At 41.5% G+C, this 17,476-nt stretch overlaps 1 protein-coding gene across 1 annotated transcript in view; it reads left to right on the top strand.

The window, feature by feature from the left end:
• The window catches only part of LOC144822440 (uncharacterized), a 270,958-nt gene extending 261,555 nt beyond the window's left edge, over nucleotides 1-9,403 (top strand). Inside the window, exon 3 of the mRNA XM_078679967.1 lies at nucleotides 8,338-9,403. Within this exon, the coding sequence (XP_078536093.1) occupies nucleotides 8,338-9,377 (1,040 nt within the window). The 3' untranslated portion in view covers nucleotides 9,378-9,403. The remainder of the gene's footprint in view (nucleotides 1-8,337) is intronic.
• The last annotated feature ends 8,073 nt before the right edge of the window (nucleotides 9,404-17,476 follow it).

Below are 17,476 nucleotides of genomic sequence, written 5' to 3'. Positions count from 1 at the left end.
CTCATAATATGCTTGGCGGGGACTTAGCGGTCACACCAAGCACATTGCGGCCTCAAAACCGATGCACCACCGCCAGGAATCTCTGATCCCTGATGGTTGTGGTGGTCCCAGGGCGGCCAAACAGCCCTGCTCCTAATAGGGTTGTTGGAAGACCGCTATCGTCGCGCCTGACAAGTCTGGCGGTTTGTGGACCTCCAGACTCGTAATAAGCTGCTACGACAGTTTAGGAAAGAATTCGATTTTGAGGGAGTAGATTTACTATTCCACTCAGTTTAAGCCATCCTTAAGAAAGCGTTGGACTTTGAGGGTATTAGATTTACTATTCGCACTGGAATCTAAGGGGGCTGATTTGCTATTCCCACCCCAAAGTGCATCACATTGGGGAAAGCATTGGTCTATGAGGGTGTTAGATCTACTACTACTATTCCAATCTAAGCCATAAGTACAAAGTACCTAAACTATATAAAATACAAAAATAAACATTTGCCATCTAATAAAGACATATTAAAAAATATATATTCTATTAAAAATAAAAAAACCTATAACCAAAACAATAAGAAAGCATTCTATAGTTAGAAAATGTATACACATTTAGGGGCCGATTCTGATCCGGGTCGGAAGGGCACCGAACGCGATCTGGCAGTAAAAACTACGAGCCGTATGCGTGTTTTCCGCCCTACTCGTACAGCTGTATGAGCGAGCAAGTAGGATGCGAGCTACGTGGGATTCACCGAGTCGTTTCTGGGTCTGAACCGCTCCATACGTCTCGGTCGTAAGCAAACCGTGTCGTGCAATGGATGCGATTTACAACCAAGCCAGTACGATGCACGCGTCGGACAGCCGGTTCGAGATTTGCCTTTGGGGGTCCACATCGGACCCCCTGTCACCCGCAGCCTTACGACTCAGACTCAGTGGGAGACTCAAGGGTCTCCCCAACACAGGCGTGTATGGTGCGGATGGCACCGTCATGTACCCATTGTAGGGGGCGCTTTTGTGCGAGTCGTACCCATTCAATCAATGGGAGCCCATGTACGCGCAGTACGACCGGCTCCCATTCACTTCCATGGGAGTCTGACCGAGCCGAGTCCGGCAGCATGCGGCTGCATTGTGCTCGCGCGGTAGGTCTGCAGGAGTACGGCTCGGTCAGAAAACACTCCAGATCCGGATTGGTCGGAGAGCTTTCCGACCCAGATCGGAATCAGGCCCTAAGTAGAAAAACATTTATGAACACAAATGCATTATACAAATTAATATATTAAATCTACTTTCTAAATATTTCACACACAGATTTTTAAGGAACTGGTTTTGCTACTGGAAGCCGTAATATGAGGGACAGGGAGACGAAGAGAGGACCTGGCGAAATTGAGGCTGCAGATTCATATGGGTAGAATGGGAATACCAGACTTCAGAGCATACTATATGGCAGCCCACTTACAATTGCTGGCCAGCAGACCACCACATAGGCGAAATAGGAATTGTAAAGTCACTTCTTTGTGAGGGAACATTACAGTCACTATTGATTACTTGCATTAAACACAGGGCAGATCTGTCACTACTGGTTAGGATGGCACTGGGAAGTTGGATGCGAAGTATCACATATACGAAACCAGTTCAATATTATGCGCCAGGAATACCATTGAAGGGACTCTCAAGTATGTTAGGGCAGATCACTTCCCAAGACTTATATTATTAGGATGCTATAGTGCAACTATTCCACGTTAGTGTTCTAATTGATTTTTAAACGTTGAGAGAGGAAAGGGGCATCCATGGAGCACTTTCTTCTGTACAGGATTACAGTACATGCTCTTAAACAGCAATGAGATCTTGGCAGTGCTTAACATGTTAAAAATAAGTGACAGGGCCCTTGTCAGGAGGTCAGTGCAGCATGCACCATCCACTGCCTCTGCCAATAACAATATCAACTCAACGACTAAACATCTCACTCTACGTGTGACAATTCCAGGTCCACAAAGTTATAAGAATGGCTTGGGTGATCATTGTTCATGTATGTTCAATTAATAAACAGCTGTTGTTGTACTCATCACTAAATAGGCAGACAGCGCCACCATGTGGCAGAGTGTCATAAGAGCCGGTACTGACATTTAAGTACCGGTGCCGAGCACCAGAAACCACCGGCTCAGATTAGGCACTGGATTTAGGCATCGTTGTGCCCCTATACACAAAATGCTACTGACATGATACCTAATATGATGGGGTAGAAGAGTGGTATCCTGGCATTCCAAATCCTTATTAGAACACTCAAGTGTCTCCTTGAAAGCACTCAAGAATAAATGGGAGTTAGAAGTGAGCTTTGTTTTCGATGACAAAGAATGGTAGAGAGCCTTATAGTACCCGCAGAAGGTATCACATAATGCTTGCTTTTGATACATCAAGTTTAATATATGACATAGAACATACCTTCCCCACGCAAGAGAAGTCAACTATACCCAGGGGCCTCCTCCGCAAGCCCTAAGTGTGGAAACGACAATGGAAATGTCTAACACATGATGTGGCGACACTCAGCCATACAACACTAGTGGCTGGAAGTTATAGATAATGTGGGCTGCACAGTGGAAAAAACTGACTTGGGCACAATGGAGGGCTGCCTGCTGGTCATACACTCCTGACCGAGGAATCAACCAATAAAGAAATCAAATACTTTACAGAACTTCAAATATATATATATCTATATCTATATCGATATCAATATCTATATCTATCTATATATATCTATATTAATATATAGATAATATATAGATACACATATATATATATATAATTATAAATTATGAACCATAATTAACCAAGTAAATTATTGAATAAAAAAATAATTTCAACCCCCATGCCCCATTAACAACCCACTCTTAAAACATTTCAAAAATATAAAAAAGTTGCCAAAATATACACATTTTAATATTACCATTAAAACAAAAAAATAAAAAATTCGCCACAAACTGCATAATTTAAAAAACATTATGAACAAAAAAAATCCCCACCAAATTATCATGTGACCGTGCATCCCACACCTATGAATGTAAACTAATTTAAAGAAAGATTTGACAAAAATTGAAAAACAAATTACATAAAACAACAATATAATATACATTATTTTAAACAACAATATTATTAACAATTATTTTTAAAAACAATATTCTTACCTGTGATAGTTGATCAGGGGGGCTCCTGCGCTAAGGCGGAGGAACGTTGCCCCACTGCTCTGCAAGCAGTGTAAAAAGGAAAACTAAAGTTATCGCTTTAGTTTTTCTTCCTGCTTTCCCCACCCGCCCCACCATCCACGCTTAGTAGCGGGCGCTACTGTAGTTGCTATTTCACATTTGTGTAGTCAATTTAAGATATTTCACAAAATCACCTAAATTCACTGGCCTTTGCCATTGTACATTGCTTTATTAACAATTTATTCATGAAAGGTGAACAAAACAGACATATCCTAATTCCAATTATTTGAATTCCAATTATTGCTCATTGTTGTGGCTGTGTTAGAAAACAGCTTTTTCAAACTGGCTGCCGCCCAAAAACAAATATGTAATTAAAAAAATATATACTAATTAACTTGTATCTTGTGATATAGTCCTCTGTTGCCATCTCAAGATTCTGCTGACATTTGCAAATTCTCTTGTGAATTATGATGTCACCAAATCTTCTTGATGCAATATTATCCCTTGTTATTGGCTTAGTCCAATTGCAACTGCTACAGCCATGTTTTCCTGCCATGCTAACCATGCCTTAAGGATATACCCGTCTATTACTTATGAAGCTTCTGTTTATCATCTTCGCTCCTGAGACAAGAAAATGTTGATTAGGATAACTAAGTGGCATGCTCACGGCCTCACCCTTGATGAGATAGATGCAATTAAAATTTTGTAAATAATTTTACCGAAGAGACCATTTACCCATAACATTATGAAAGAGGCGGATATGAATTTACTTTTATTTTTTGGTTTGAGTAAGTGCTGTTATTTAATTACATTGTGGTTTTAGGTGGTGTCATTGATTGCTATACACTGATATATTCATTGGTATGAATACAGTGATGTCAGAAGCATTGAATTTGGTGTGTGCATTATGGTTAGAATGGCTACTGTGCAAGTTATGAATTGCGATTGTAATCATAACATGCAAATTTCAGTGGTTTTTAGGCCTCACGCCTAGCGTTGCACTGTGCAGCAGTGCTCGTGCAGCACGAGGCATTTTGGAGGTGAATAACGGGGTTTGGGTAGCTGACTTAGGAATCGCACACACGAGTGCACATGCGTTTCCTTTTCAGCTCCCCATTGGCTTTTGCGTGCGTCTAATTGTAAAAGAAGGCACGCAATTGGCCAGAGGCGCATGCATAGCTCCTCCCACGGCCTAATGTTGTCTATTACGCGCACCAAGTGCATAATAGACACCAATAGGCCGTGGGAGGAGCTATGAGCGCACCACTTCCTTTTCTTTACTTTTGGTATAAGCGCGGCATCCGCACTTTACTTTTGATGTTATAAGTAAAGTGCGAGTGCCGTGATTATACCAAAGGTAAAGAAATAGAAAAAACATCTATTTCTTTACTTTTAGTATAATCCCGGCACCAGCGCTTTACTTTTAACATTAAAAGTAAAGAGTGTGTGCCGCGATAATACCAAAGGTAAAGAAGTAGACTTTTTTTCTATTTCTTTACTTTTGGTATAATCGCGGCACCCGCGCTTTACTTATAACATTAAAAGTAAAGCGCGGGTGCTGCGATTATACCAAAGGTACAGAAATAGATTTTTTTTTCTATTTCTTTACTTTTGGTATAATCACGGCACCCGCGCTTTACTTTTAATGTTAAAAGTAAAGTGCAGGTAGCGCAATTAAACCAAAAGTAAAGGAATAGTAAAAACATCTAATTCTTTACTTTTAGTATAATCCCGGCACCAGCGCTTTACTTTTAACATTAAAAGTAAAGCGCGGGTGCCGTGATAATACCAAAGATAAAGAAATAGACTTTTTCTATTTCTTTACTTTTGGTATAATCGCGGCACCCGCGCTTCACTTTTAATGTTAAAAGTAAAGCGCCGGTGCCGCGATTATACCAAAAGTAAAGGAATAGAAAAAAACAACAATTTTTTTACTTATGGTATAATCGCGGCACCGGCGCATTAAAAGTAAACCGCGGGTGCTCCGATTAGATCAAAGGTAAAGAAATAGACTTTTTTTTCAATTTCTTCACTTGTGGTATAATTGCGGCACCCGCGCTGCAATCGGTCTCGCATTACTAAATGTTTGAGTTATTAGCATTGCCTTATTATTAGCAACACTAACAGCTCAAACTTTTAGTAATTCAAGGACTATTGCATTGCAAATGCTTGTTTGTTTTTAGTTTGTAACCATATCTGCACTATAACCGTATTGGTTATTGAAGTTGTTAGTTTTTAAACCTACCTTCGGTCTTAAATCCAAAGCCAACCATATCTACCTTTCTACCTTTGTGTTTTTTCAGTACATTTTTGGAGGGTTTTGATCTTCCAAAAGTTTATCAATGCAGTGCTGGCGGGCGACCCCCATTGTGCACTATCAGCTGGGGTTGCAACAGGGCCATGTGCCTTAATCAACATGGTTGGCCAACCCCTGCTATGCATGTCGTTTTACACAAAAATCTGGCATAATAATATCATCAAAAAAACACACTTTTACACATCATAGGAAAACCATTTCAAATTCATTTTTATTATATCAGTCTCTGCATGTTTATTTGTGTGTTTAAATGCATACTTCATAACGTTAATGGTTAATAAAATTCCATAAAAATCTCCAACCAATCCCGCCTCTGATTATTGTATAATCACTAAAAAACACAATTAATAAGAATTGATTAATCAGGAACTTCTAACACAGTCTGCATCACTTCCTGCTTCTTTCTCCATCATCTGTAGCTGGTTTTAGACACAATTCTTGACATTCTCCCGTACAGAGTTTTCTTCCCTTTTTTGTGTTGAAGATTCCATTTTACTCTTACACTAACAATTTACAAACAAACACCCAAAAATGTTAAACATGACAAATACACAAATCATTTTGATTATTACAAGAGTTAGGATTAGTCTCACAGTTCTACCTCCCAACCTGTCAATCTATCCACCAACCTTACTAAAACCCTTGTCAATCTCACTAACCTAGGAACCAATAATCTCCCATGCTCCATGCTCCTCGAAAGCTTGGACAAGATATATTGGTAATATTGGTTATATATGTATTAATAACCCTGCTGCTATCAACATTCCTTAACCTTCAGTACCTTGCAAACACCACCTTCCTTTGCAAGAAGGATATCTATCGCTACTGGTTTTTGCATCACTATTGCATGCATAGCAATTAGCTTGGAGCCACATGGAGGTACATGATGCATCATACACATTTCACCACTTTCTCATGTTCTGTTCTAAATCTTGGATGTATGTTTGACAAGATTTGGCCTTCAGCTGTGCTTAGGAATGGTTGGTCAGCAGGGGTTAGCCGCAGGATCCTTGTCCAACTAGTTGCAGGCACCTAACCCCCTTTGGCAAGACTTTGTGTATTTTTCTCTAAATCTTTTAGAGTTTGCCATATGCCCCACACCCCCAGAAAGCATTATGATCCTGTGTTCGGCCTCTTATGGAATCTGCAGACCTAATTGTTTTATTCGCAGAGAAAGTATCATGAAGTTTGCTGGGGACTGTGGCCACTGCCCATGAATCTACTGTCCCTGGCTAGAGTTCACAGATCTCATGGCTGCCATGGGGGACTTTGAACTCAGCTCTGGTATTTGTGATCCTGGCATAAAAATCATCATTTAAAATCTTTTATTCTTGGGGTGTCTCTTTGGTGTTCTCCAACATGGTAATTGGGTTCAGAGTGTACTCATGAGTCCCTCTTATGTGCCCCTTCAGTTTTTTTTCTAGGATGCAGGGGCCAAGTCGCTGCACCCAGTAATGGCAGCTGCAACATTTCTACTGAAGTGTCAATCAGACGATCAGAGAGCTTCAGTTCCACAGATCTGACATTGGGTTCACATAACCAAAATGGACAATGGGACAAAAAGTTCCCCTTGTCCATTCAGGTTTGAATATTTTTTTACAAATGTTTGGTCCGCAGAGGACCATGACACTAGATTCATGGACATATGTGCATAACTGTCCAACTAGCTCTATAATTTAACCCCTCTGTGCCCACTCGAAAATCTTTTAAACACTAAGGGCCAGATGTAGGTAATCCAAATTTACTGATTCTAAAATACCGAATTTTACTGATTCGGTATTTTAGAATCGGTAAATGGTATGTAGATAAAAATTCTGTAAATAATACCGAATCGGTAAAAATCAGAATCGGACATTTGGTATTTACCGTATCGGTTTTTCCCATTCATTCCGATAGGCCTTTTGGCCCATAGGAATGAATGGGAAATACCGATTCGGTAAATACCGAATCGGTAAATACCGAATCGGAAAGCAAACAAAAGTGAAACTTAAGTAGGCAGCCAATCAGGTGCCACTACCCTCCCCCTCCCTACCAGGAAGTGGCTACACAGGCACCTGCAACTAATTAGAAGCTTCTGGAGAGGCAGTTGGAGCAGAGAGTCCCTGAGCAGCAGAAAGAGTTTTGTGCACTTTTAAATCTGAAAAATGGCAAGCAGCAAAGACAAAGAGCAGCCTGAGAGGAGGAAGAAACTGAAATTCAGCAGCATGGAGCTGCAGGTCCTTGTTGAGGAGGTGGTGAAGGTGCACCAAATACTGTTTGGCAGGCAGTCCCTCACTGTGGCAGAATCTGCCAAAAGGAAACTCTGGCTGGACATACTTGACAAAGTAAATGCAGTTGGGGTGACTACCAGAGACACAGAGGACCTGAAAAAGAAGTTCTACGACCTCAGGAGCTCAACAAAAAAACATTGGCTGAATACCACATGCAGGCAACCAAAACTGGTGGAGGGAAGAACCCAGCACCCCCCCCCCCCCCTTACTGACCTGGAGGAGATGGTAGCCTCAACCATAGAACCAGACAGCGTCTGCGAACTGGGAGAAGTAGACAGCTCAGCCAGAGCTCCAAGCAGAAAATGTAAGATGCATGCACAGCATTCCCCCCACACCATCATCCTTACCTGTACCCTTTGTGTCTAAGTGAACCCCAGTCCAGTACTGCTAGCACTATACAGGAGCAAAGCATCATGGGAAATGTAGTCAGGAAATGTAAGACCATGTCATACAGCACAGCAACCAGCAAGTTAGGGAAATGATTGCAGACAGAATAAAGCGAAAGTGAAAAAGATTTAATTGTAGTGAGTGTGAGACAGTAGCGCTTAGCTAATGTACGCTTATATGTCCACAGGTGACTCATCTCGCAGGTGTTCCCAGGAGACTGAAGGCGCGGCACCAGAGAGGGATGAGAGTCAGGAGCCAGGTCCAAGTGCACAGAATGTATCCCAGGACACAGGTGAACCCAGTAGCCATCTACCTTCACAAGACACAGAACATGCTCCTGAGTTGCAGGCGTCCCCAGAACGATCACAATCCCCTCTGTTGCTGTCATCCCCAGAAATGCCAGCATCACTGCATGAAACAACACCTGCATCACAACCAAGCAGGAGGCTTGTTGTTGCCCCACTATTGGTAATGGAGTCAGCAGCAGGTGACACGGAGGGGGAAGACACACACACCTTGCCTGTGGATGGTAGCTCTGCCATACTGCAGTCCAGTGCAGAGGTGGGCCATAATGGCGCAAGACGCCACAGAGTCCAAGAAAGCAGTGCAGCTGGACGTGTGGAGGGTTCAAGTGTGTTCCGTGGCATGGAGGGGAGCATGGTAAAAATCCAGAGGATGCAGGGAAAAGCCATCATGTCTTGCCAACGCCAAATGAGGAACCTGAACAACAACATGGGAGACATAGAAAAGGGCATCAAGGAACTAGTAGATGTCAACAAAGAAATGGCTGCAGGGATGTGTGAAATGTCACAATCGGTGCAGCTTCTGTGCACCAAACTAGACAATGAATTTGCATCAATACGCAAGGAAAGGCAGCGTGCGCATCAACAGAATAAAGCCATCAACCGCCTGGCCACAGCCACATCCCTGCTATGCAGGAGAAGCATAAACATGCAGGAGGGACTAACCCAAAACAGTATTGAGGTCACTAGGGGCATGGTCAGGATGACCAGCGCTCTTGAGGCGCTGTTAAATGCACAAACAGCACAAACTGCTGCTCTAGATGTGCCAGAGAGTGTAGAGAGCACAAGTAGGAGCAGCATGGCAAGCTCCCATGTCGTAGCGACAAGGAGGAGCAGCAGGCGCCATGCTGAGGCTACAGACCAAACGCAAAGTGAGCACAGTGAGCACCAACCTACTGCCACTGGTAAGCGTGGACGCAAATGATTATTTTAGTTAATGGGGAAGTGACCCAGAACTCACATCATTGAATGTTAATAATTTGTGTTGCACATTTGAGCTTTAGTAACCTACGTAGTGACACAATTAAACTACATTGGGTTCATACTACACCTGTCTGTGTCTCTTTACTTACTTAAAAAAAAGTTGCGTGTGATCTCTTCCCCTCTGTGTCGGCCCTCAGTTGGTGTGGCAACTCCAGCTGTGTGTGGTTCAGGCACTGGTTGCTCGTCATCATGGTCCTCATAATCAGAGATGTCAACTTCGGTGCCCTTCTTAACCGCAAGGTTGTGCAACATTGCACAGGCTGAAATCATCTTGCAGCAGGTGACTGGTGTGAACTGGCGGGCCCCTCCACTTTTATGTAGGCAGCGAAACCTGCTCTTCCACATACCAACCGTGCGCTCCACAATGTTTCTGGTTGATTTGTGTGCTCTGTTGTATCTCCTCTGGCTGGGTGTTGAAGGGTTGAGGTAGGGTGTGAGGATGAAGGACCGGAGGGCATATGCACTGTCCCCTATTCGTAACAAGAAAAAACATTACTCACATGCACACAAACACATCCGTATCAAGGGAATTTCACACAGTGTGTTACCTAGCAAGTATCCGTCGCCAAATTCCCCCGCTGTCAGGCGTGCATAGATCCCACTGTTTTGGAAGATGTAAGAGTCGTGGGTACTTCCGGGAAATTTGCTACTATGTCAGTGATCATGTACTTGGAATCACAGATCACCTGTACATTTATGGTGTGGGTGGACTTCCGGTTCCTATAAATGTACTCTGTGGCAGCAGGTGGACATATTGGTATGTGGGTACCATCAATACAGCCAATGATGTTGGGGAAATGCGCCATCTGATAAAAGTCTGTCTTTCTCCTGAGCAGTTCTGCATGCGTTGCAGGGAAGCTGATGTAGTAATGCATTCTCTGCAACATGGCGTCGAGGAATTTCTTAAAGAAACGGGACAGACAGCTCTGGGACACCCCACCTACCACAGCAACCACACTCTGGTAACTCCCAGATGCAAGCAGGTGTAGGCTGCACAGCACCTGCACATGGGGTGGGATGGCGTGCGCCCTTGGGGTTGGATGGTCCAACAGTGGGTGGAGGTTCCTGATAAGGTCCAGGATAGTTTGGGGGTCTAGCCTGTACCTTTGTAGGATCTCTGGCTCAGTTAGCTGGAATAGGGTGATCCTCTGCCTATACACCTGCTCCTCCCTCCTCCAGACCCTCTCTCCTTCTGCCTGTGGCCGTAGCTGCCTCTCAATAACATAGAATGTCGCATTCTGGTGAAACTGTTGCATTTTGGGGCCTTTTTTATAGCCTGCACCTGGTTACCACCTGATTTCAATCCAAGGTAAATACCGACTCTTAAATACCGAATTTCATGCAAATTCGGTTTTTAAAAGGTTTCCTACATCTCAATAGTCATTTTTACCATTTCTTAATTTCCGAATAGGTAAATTTACTGATTCGGTAAATTTACCGATTCGGAAACTTTACCGATACGGTAAATTTACCGATTCGGTAAATTTACCGATTCGGAAACTACCGATTTGGTAAATTTACCGATTCGGATGTTTTTGGGTCCCTACATCTCAAAGGCCAAATACAGGTCGGTAAAGGCTGAAAATCTGTATTTTCTGCCTTTACCGACCGGTATTTGGTTACCTATATCTGGCCCTAATATCTCAAACATTACTAAATGGATTACACCAAAACAAGTACTTCCTTGAGTGAATTCTACTTTCATGTCCAGTTTGGTGAAATTCTGTTCAGCAGTTTTTTCTGTAAGGGAGAGCAAATATTCCTATGGTAATTAAAATTGGAAAAGTCACTTGTTTGACCACCCACTATTCTTTAACACCGGCTTGATAGATATTTGTGAATCTTGCTATGGTGAACTAAACTTTGTTTCTAAAGTTTTATACAGATTTGTCAAATGGCAACAAAGTTATTAAAACACTAAAAGATCCATTACCAATGGGAATTCTGATCTCACCATAATTATGCAGGCACTATCACCACCTGTTCAGTACATATATATTTGCAAGGCTTGCAGATGCAGAGTTAAGAGTACTCTTATTTATAAATCATATATATATGGTTACATTGACAATATGGTGGTAGTTGGTATTCTGTACTCAATATTTTGACACAACTCTAGACGATCTCTGCTACCCAAATGCAGTTATCAACATAACAAGTAGGTTACCTCTTATGAGCTGATTGTGGAGCTAGTGGCCCATACCGTGAGACTTAATGGCAATGTGTAAAGTTCTTTGCCAAGTTAGCACTGCATCTGTAATCATTCTTCATCGTGGTCTTCTTTTGTAGAGAAGGGGACCAACCACGTGGTTCTTACTACCCAGTTAATGTGTAAAAAGTGCCTGTGTCTCCACAAAATTCTGAGGACTAGGGGTTAGTCCCACTTCTATACCTCATATATAAATCATAAGAAATATAGTTCAATAAATAACTCCAGGTTAGAATTAATTTGGGCTACTCAATAACTGAGTTCTAGATGAATAAAAAGTTAAAGGGTTTTATTGCAAAATTCAAAGATAAAGCAGCCCAGAATCAAGGCGAGCAAGGCTTTCAAATGCACAGGTATACAGAGTATGCAAAAATCAGAAATTATTCCAAGTCCCAAATGGGCAGCAATATCAATACAAAAACAGACAGAATCCTTAGCAGTATCTAGTCTCAAGGAACATCTTCTGGCTCACTCCCAAATCAATGAGCGTCTATGCTATTAGGTATGCAGGAGCATCATTCCTTAACCTTCATTACCTAGCAAACACTGCCTTCCGTCGCAAGAATGATATCTAGTGCTAGAAGGTTTTGCATTACAATTGGCATAGCAATTAGCTTGGATTGCTTTGGGTAATTGCCCCAGCAGTATTAGAAGCAATCCAGTTCACAAGCATAGACAAACATCTAATTTTAAATCATTTATAGTCATTCCTTTAGGAGGAATAATAGCACCTACAAGATCTAATATGACCTGTCAAAATCCATGTTTAACTCGCTTAAAAACAAACTGCAACATCCATTTCACTCTTATGACAGAATCTAGGAAACACTAAAGCAAGATAACACGATCCAACCCACTTATGTGGCAAATTGAAAAAAGTAGTCTTACCACACACATACAAAATTACTCTCAAAATCAGCTGTTCACCAATCAGTAAATCACCAATTACAACATAATTTCTTTCACACTCACTCTCTCCCACATATATAATCTTTCCAATCTTTGAAGTTTTATGATGCACCATACACATTTCACCCTTTCCCCTATGTTCTATTATCAATCTTGGATATAGATTTGACAATCTAAATTCTTCTTCTTCTTTATCTGTTTTCTTATCTTTCTCTGACCTCACCAATCTCTCACAATCTTCACTCTCCTCTCATTATATTGCCTAACTAACTCATGTTCTTCACTTAAACCACACCCATACCCCGGTTAGTAGTTTTCGATTTATGCTTAATTTGTGCAACTGTTTTCTGAAATCTTTAATATTTAAAAACTTGTCACCTTCATCTTTTTATACAGGCAGATCCTCCAATGAGACGTTAAAGTCAGACAGATAAGGTGACAAACACTCATTCTTGTTAAAAATATTGAACAGAGACATCATAGCACTCAAAATATTAGTCTAATTAGTAAAAGTTCATCACATAGGGTTTGTAGACAGTATGTCCAGTAATGTGATTTTATTGGGTTGTGGAGAATTCTATAATTTCTGGTACATGTGTCATCAAAACAACAGCCAACATGTTTCGTTCTGATATGTGACTTTTTCAAGGCTAACAGAAGTACCTGGAGAAGCAAGAATTGATACAGTCCCCCAAACCAAAGGCTGATCGCATAGAGGTCAACGGGGCCCACACAGATAAATAAAATGATTATGGCAATTGGTGTCCTGGATCCAAGAGTAGGGAACAAAGTGTTGAGTTGAAACTCAATTGGCCAAACTGTATTGCTTAGTGATGCTGCAATCATATGTACAAAAGCCCATGTGTACAGGTGACAGGTGACAAAACCCATGTGTACAGGTACAGGTGACAACTACCCAGTTGCCAGGATGACAACGATGATGCTGGAAACTCATGACTAATGCGAGAGCTGTCCAATTCACAGCAATTCATTCGTTGAACTAAGGAGAATCGGCACTACTCTATGAGCGCTAGCCCCATATGGTGACTACCAATTTATTTCAGATATTTTGGAGCACCATGGCTGCCGTTTTGTACAATTTGGAAACATTCAACCAGGTTCCTTATTATTCAGGGTCATCAACACGCACAAGAATTTATGTCCTGAGGATGGTCTCATAGATGTCTTTACACCAAAGACCGAAACGTCACAATTTTTACCCATTTTCCTTGTTTACCTTCTTTCAGGAATTATTCATTGTAATGTCAATGATGATTTACCTGTAAATCAGTTTGTGAAATGGGCTAGGGCAAAAGTGTGCCATGTTAAAAGATCTATATGAAAGAGTGCCCATCCCAGTCACTTTTGTTCTTATGTGATTTGCAATTTGTACCCTTTTTTATACCACAGTTTTCCTACAAAAATTGACATTTGATTAAGTATACACCCTTGTTGAATTGTTTATCTTCTTTCCTTTAAATTTGATTCACTGCATAATTTATTAATTTATTTCAACATTGGTTGTACAAAAAGCCACTAGTTAAGGCTTAAGATAATTGATATTGTTAAAGTACAGAAAGCTCAGATCTTGAAAAGAATCCCTTGAGGGTATCTTTACCCAAACTTGTACATTACCCAAGCCTCCAATGGTCTATTGGGTTGCCCACTTTATGTTTAGGACTCAGACTTTGGCACTGAAATTATTTTGTTGCTTCTGAAGCCAAATTCACTAGGTGAGACACAGGTTTCGTCATATCAACTAGATCTTTGCAGTAATTTAGAGCAATATTTTAGGTAATTGAAACCTGGACAGATGAAGGAGAATAATCCAATCTCATTCCTCTGCCCATCAGCACCTCGTGGGGTGAGAGACCAGACTATTTTAAAATAAGAGGAAGAGCATCCAGCCACTTTAAATCAGTAGAAGAATACACCTTGGGCAACTTGTTCTGTATGGTCCTTTTCATTCTCTCCACCATTCCGGATGATTGAGGAAAATAACTACAACAGAACTTCTGATAAATTGAGAGAGCAGTACAACTCAACTCTAAAACCTCAATTTTAAAATGGGAGCAATGATCTGTGTCAATGCAGGTTGGCAATGCAAACCTCAGAATTAATTCCCTCAACATTAGTTGTACAACTGATTGACTGTCTGATTTCTGGGTAGTAGAGGCATCAAACCATTTAGAAAACACTCAGGCAGCGACCAGAATATATTTAAGACAATTGCATATTGGCATTTCGATGAAATCTGCAGTCAGCTTTGTAAATGGGACATCAGATTTGCCAATATGGTTTATTACTACCTGGGTCAATTTCCCTGATTATAATTTTGATGCACTTTCTATGCGATGACCAAGATATATCACTTCCTTGTTACGGTACTGCAATTTTCTAGGTGAAACTTTGTGACCACTGTCAGCCAAAGCTATTTAGAAGGGCAATTGTGTCAAGTTTACAGTCTTTATTTGTCTTAGATGAGATCAGTAGATCATCAATGTATTGCAATAAGACTGAATTACAGGACAACTACAAATGTTCTATATCTTTCTTCAGGATTTGACAAAAAATGTAAGAATTTACAGTATACCCTTGTGGAACTCTGCACCAAACAAGAACTTTATTTTGAAAAGCAATTAGAAATTGGCTCTCTTCATGGAGAGGGACGGAGGATAACACTTGGCATAAGTCAATGATTGTATACCATTTACCACCCAATGGAATTTAGAATAGGATAATTGCAGGATTTGGTAGCATTGGACAACAAAGTACAACTGTTTTGTTTATTATTCTTAAATCCTGCACTGTTCTCCATTTACCAATTGATTTCTTAATTCCCATCACAGGAGAGTTGCAAGGGCTACCAAGCACTTCCCGAAGAATTTCCTCTCCAATCATATTTCAATAACTGGCTTCATTCCTTCCTCTGCCCCTCTAGAGTTTTTACTGTTTATTTTTGTGACAAATAACATTAGGTTTCACATTGATTTTTACAGGCTTGGTACTTTTTATTTAGCCTATCATCTATACCCTGTGTCTGCCAGCACATCTCACTTTACTTTATATGACTGCTGAGCTCCGGATGGAATTCCCTGACAAACACAGAAACAAAACTACTGGTACCATCTCTCTTGGGGTCTTCGACACCACTATTCTTTTTGAGAATCTGCATAAGTCTCTCATGATAAGCATGCACTAATTCCTTCGGTTCTTGTGAAATTCTCAAAATCTTTGCACAATTAATATGATTCTCTGGAACCTATTTTTTCAAATGCTCAATCACCTGCTTGTGTTTGTTAGCTACTTCATCAACAGGAGCATTATTCAGCACAACTCTTGTTGATACTTCAGTCGGGCATTCAACAGCAACCTTGCACTCAGACGACAAATCAATAGGGTCTACAATTTCAAACAACAACTTTAAATAATTTTTTACATAGTATTCAGCCTATGAACCTCCTTGTACCATTTTTCAGGTTCTTCCCACAGTTTTGGAAAATGTGTCATAAACGCATAAAGATCAGCTCTTTTCCAAGGTACATGCACATAATTCCCTTCATGAACTAAATTTCATGGAACTTCAGAAATTGTGCCTGTTTCTGATTTACTTGCATACCCTTCCGCCTTCTTTCCTATTTCTGTAACTTCCTTTTTACTTACCGTCATTTTCTTTCATTTTTCTCTATATTTCTTTAACCATTCTATTCTTTTGTCTTTTCATTTAAATCTTTTTTTTGGTTTTATTTAGCAGGTTAGCAAACACAAACTTAGATTGCATGCCAATATTCAAAGACATCCATTACACCATTTCAAATGAACGACCTTCCAGACATGCAGTGTCCTTGGAGCTGACTGTGTCAGGTTCATATCTGGCTTCTGCCTGATGGGCAACAAGCGCCCACTAACAGTGGAGGGACAGTAAAGAAGGGAAGGGGAAGGAAAGAGAAGGGGGAAAGGGGAAATAGAAGGGAGGGTGTACCTCTCTGACTGAGCTGAAAAGGGTGGTGTGGTTAGGTGCGGGGCTGCCCCCGTGCTGCAGAGCTCTTCGAGCACTCCTACCCATCCACTGCAGGTGCCTGTGCTGGGTCGCCTTAGAGAGGGTGCAAAAAACTCAGCAGTGGGTCCTATATGTTCTGAGGGTGCATTTGCACCCCCATTAGTTCCCAGAACTCAGAGAGCAGAGAGTGACAATACGTTGCATCCCTAAGCAAGTCACCCTTACATGGCCATCTTCTGCAGCCCTAACAAATCACCACACGTCTCTTCGCCAGTAGCAGCATTATAGCTGCAAGTCTCCTACTATCAGCAGGGAGGTTTTTGTCATATCCCAGTAAGGCTGATAGTGGGGTGCGTTCAATCTTTTAGTCCAGCATTTCATCCAGTGCATCACACATATTATCCCAATATTGCTCCACTTCCCAGCATTCCCACGCCAGATGCATGAAGGAGGCCACAGGTGCTCCACAGCTCCACATCGGGCACAACGTGCCTCCACACTCAGCCCAGCCCTTCAAAGCCACACAGGAGTTCTTTATAATCTATGAAGGAATTTAAAAAGAATAAGCCTGAGCCTATAGTTGGGCGACATATCTCTAGATTGAGCGCAGCAATAGGCCCACACACCCTCTTTGAAGGGGACTCCCAGGCTTCCCTCCCAATCTCGCTGGGCGGAGGGTACACTTATTGGGTAATCGCGCTGTATGCCAGAGTAGAGGCGAGTTATTAGTTTGCGGGGTGAGTGATTGAACAGAAACGCTTCTAGGACATGAAACATTGGCGGCGAACGAGGCGAAGTGCGCCAGCATGGCTGCCTTCAAATGATAATATGTGATCCTGTCCAGTAGGCCTGTGTGTTCGTCTCCCAATGTGGCATCCATTCTAATGAAAACATTGTCAGGGAATGCACGCCCCAACATATG

This window comes from Lissotriton helveticus, chromosome 3_1 (assembly GCF_964261635.1).
Source record: "Lissotriton helveticus chromosome 3_1, aLisHel1.1, whole genome shotgun sequence".
NCBI lineage: Eukaryota > Metazoa > Chordata > Amphibia > Caudata > Salamandridae > Lissotriton > Lissotriton helveticus.
The sequence above is the reverse complement of the archived record's forward strand: the minus strand, read 5'-3'. Positions and strand labels throughout refer to the sequence as shown.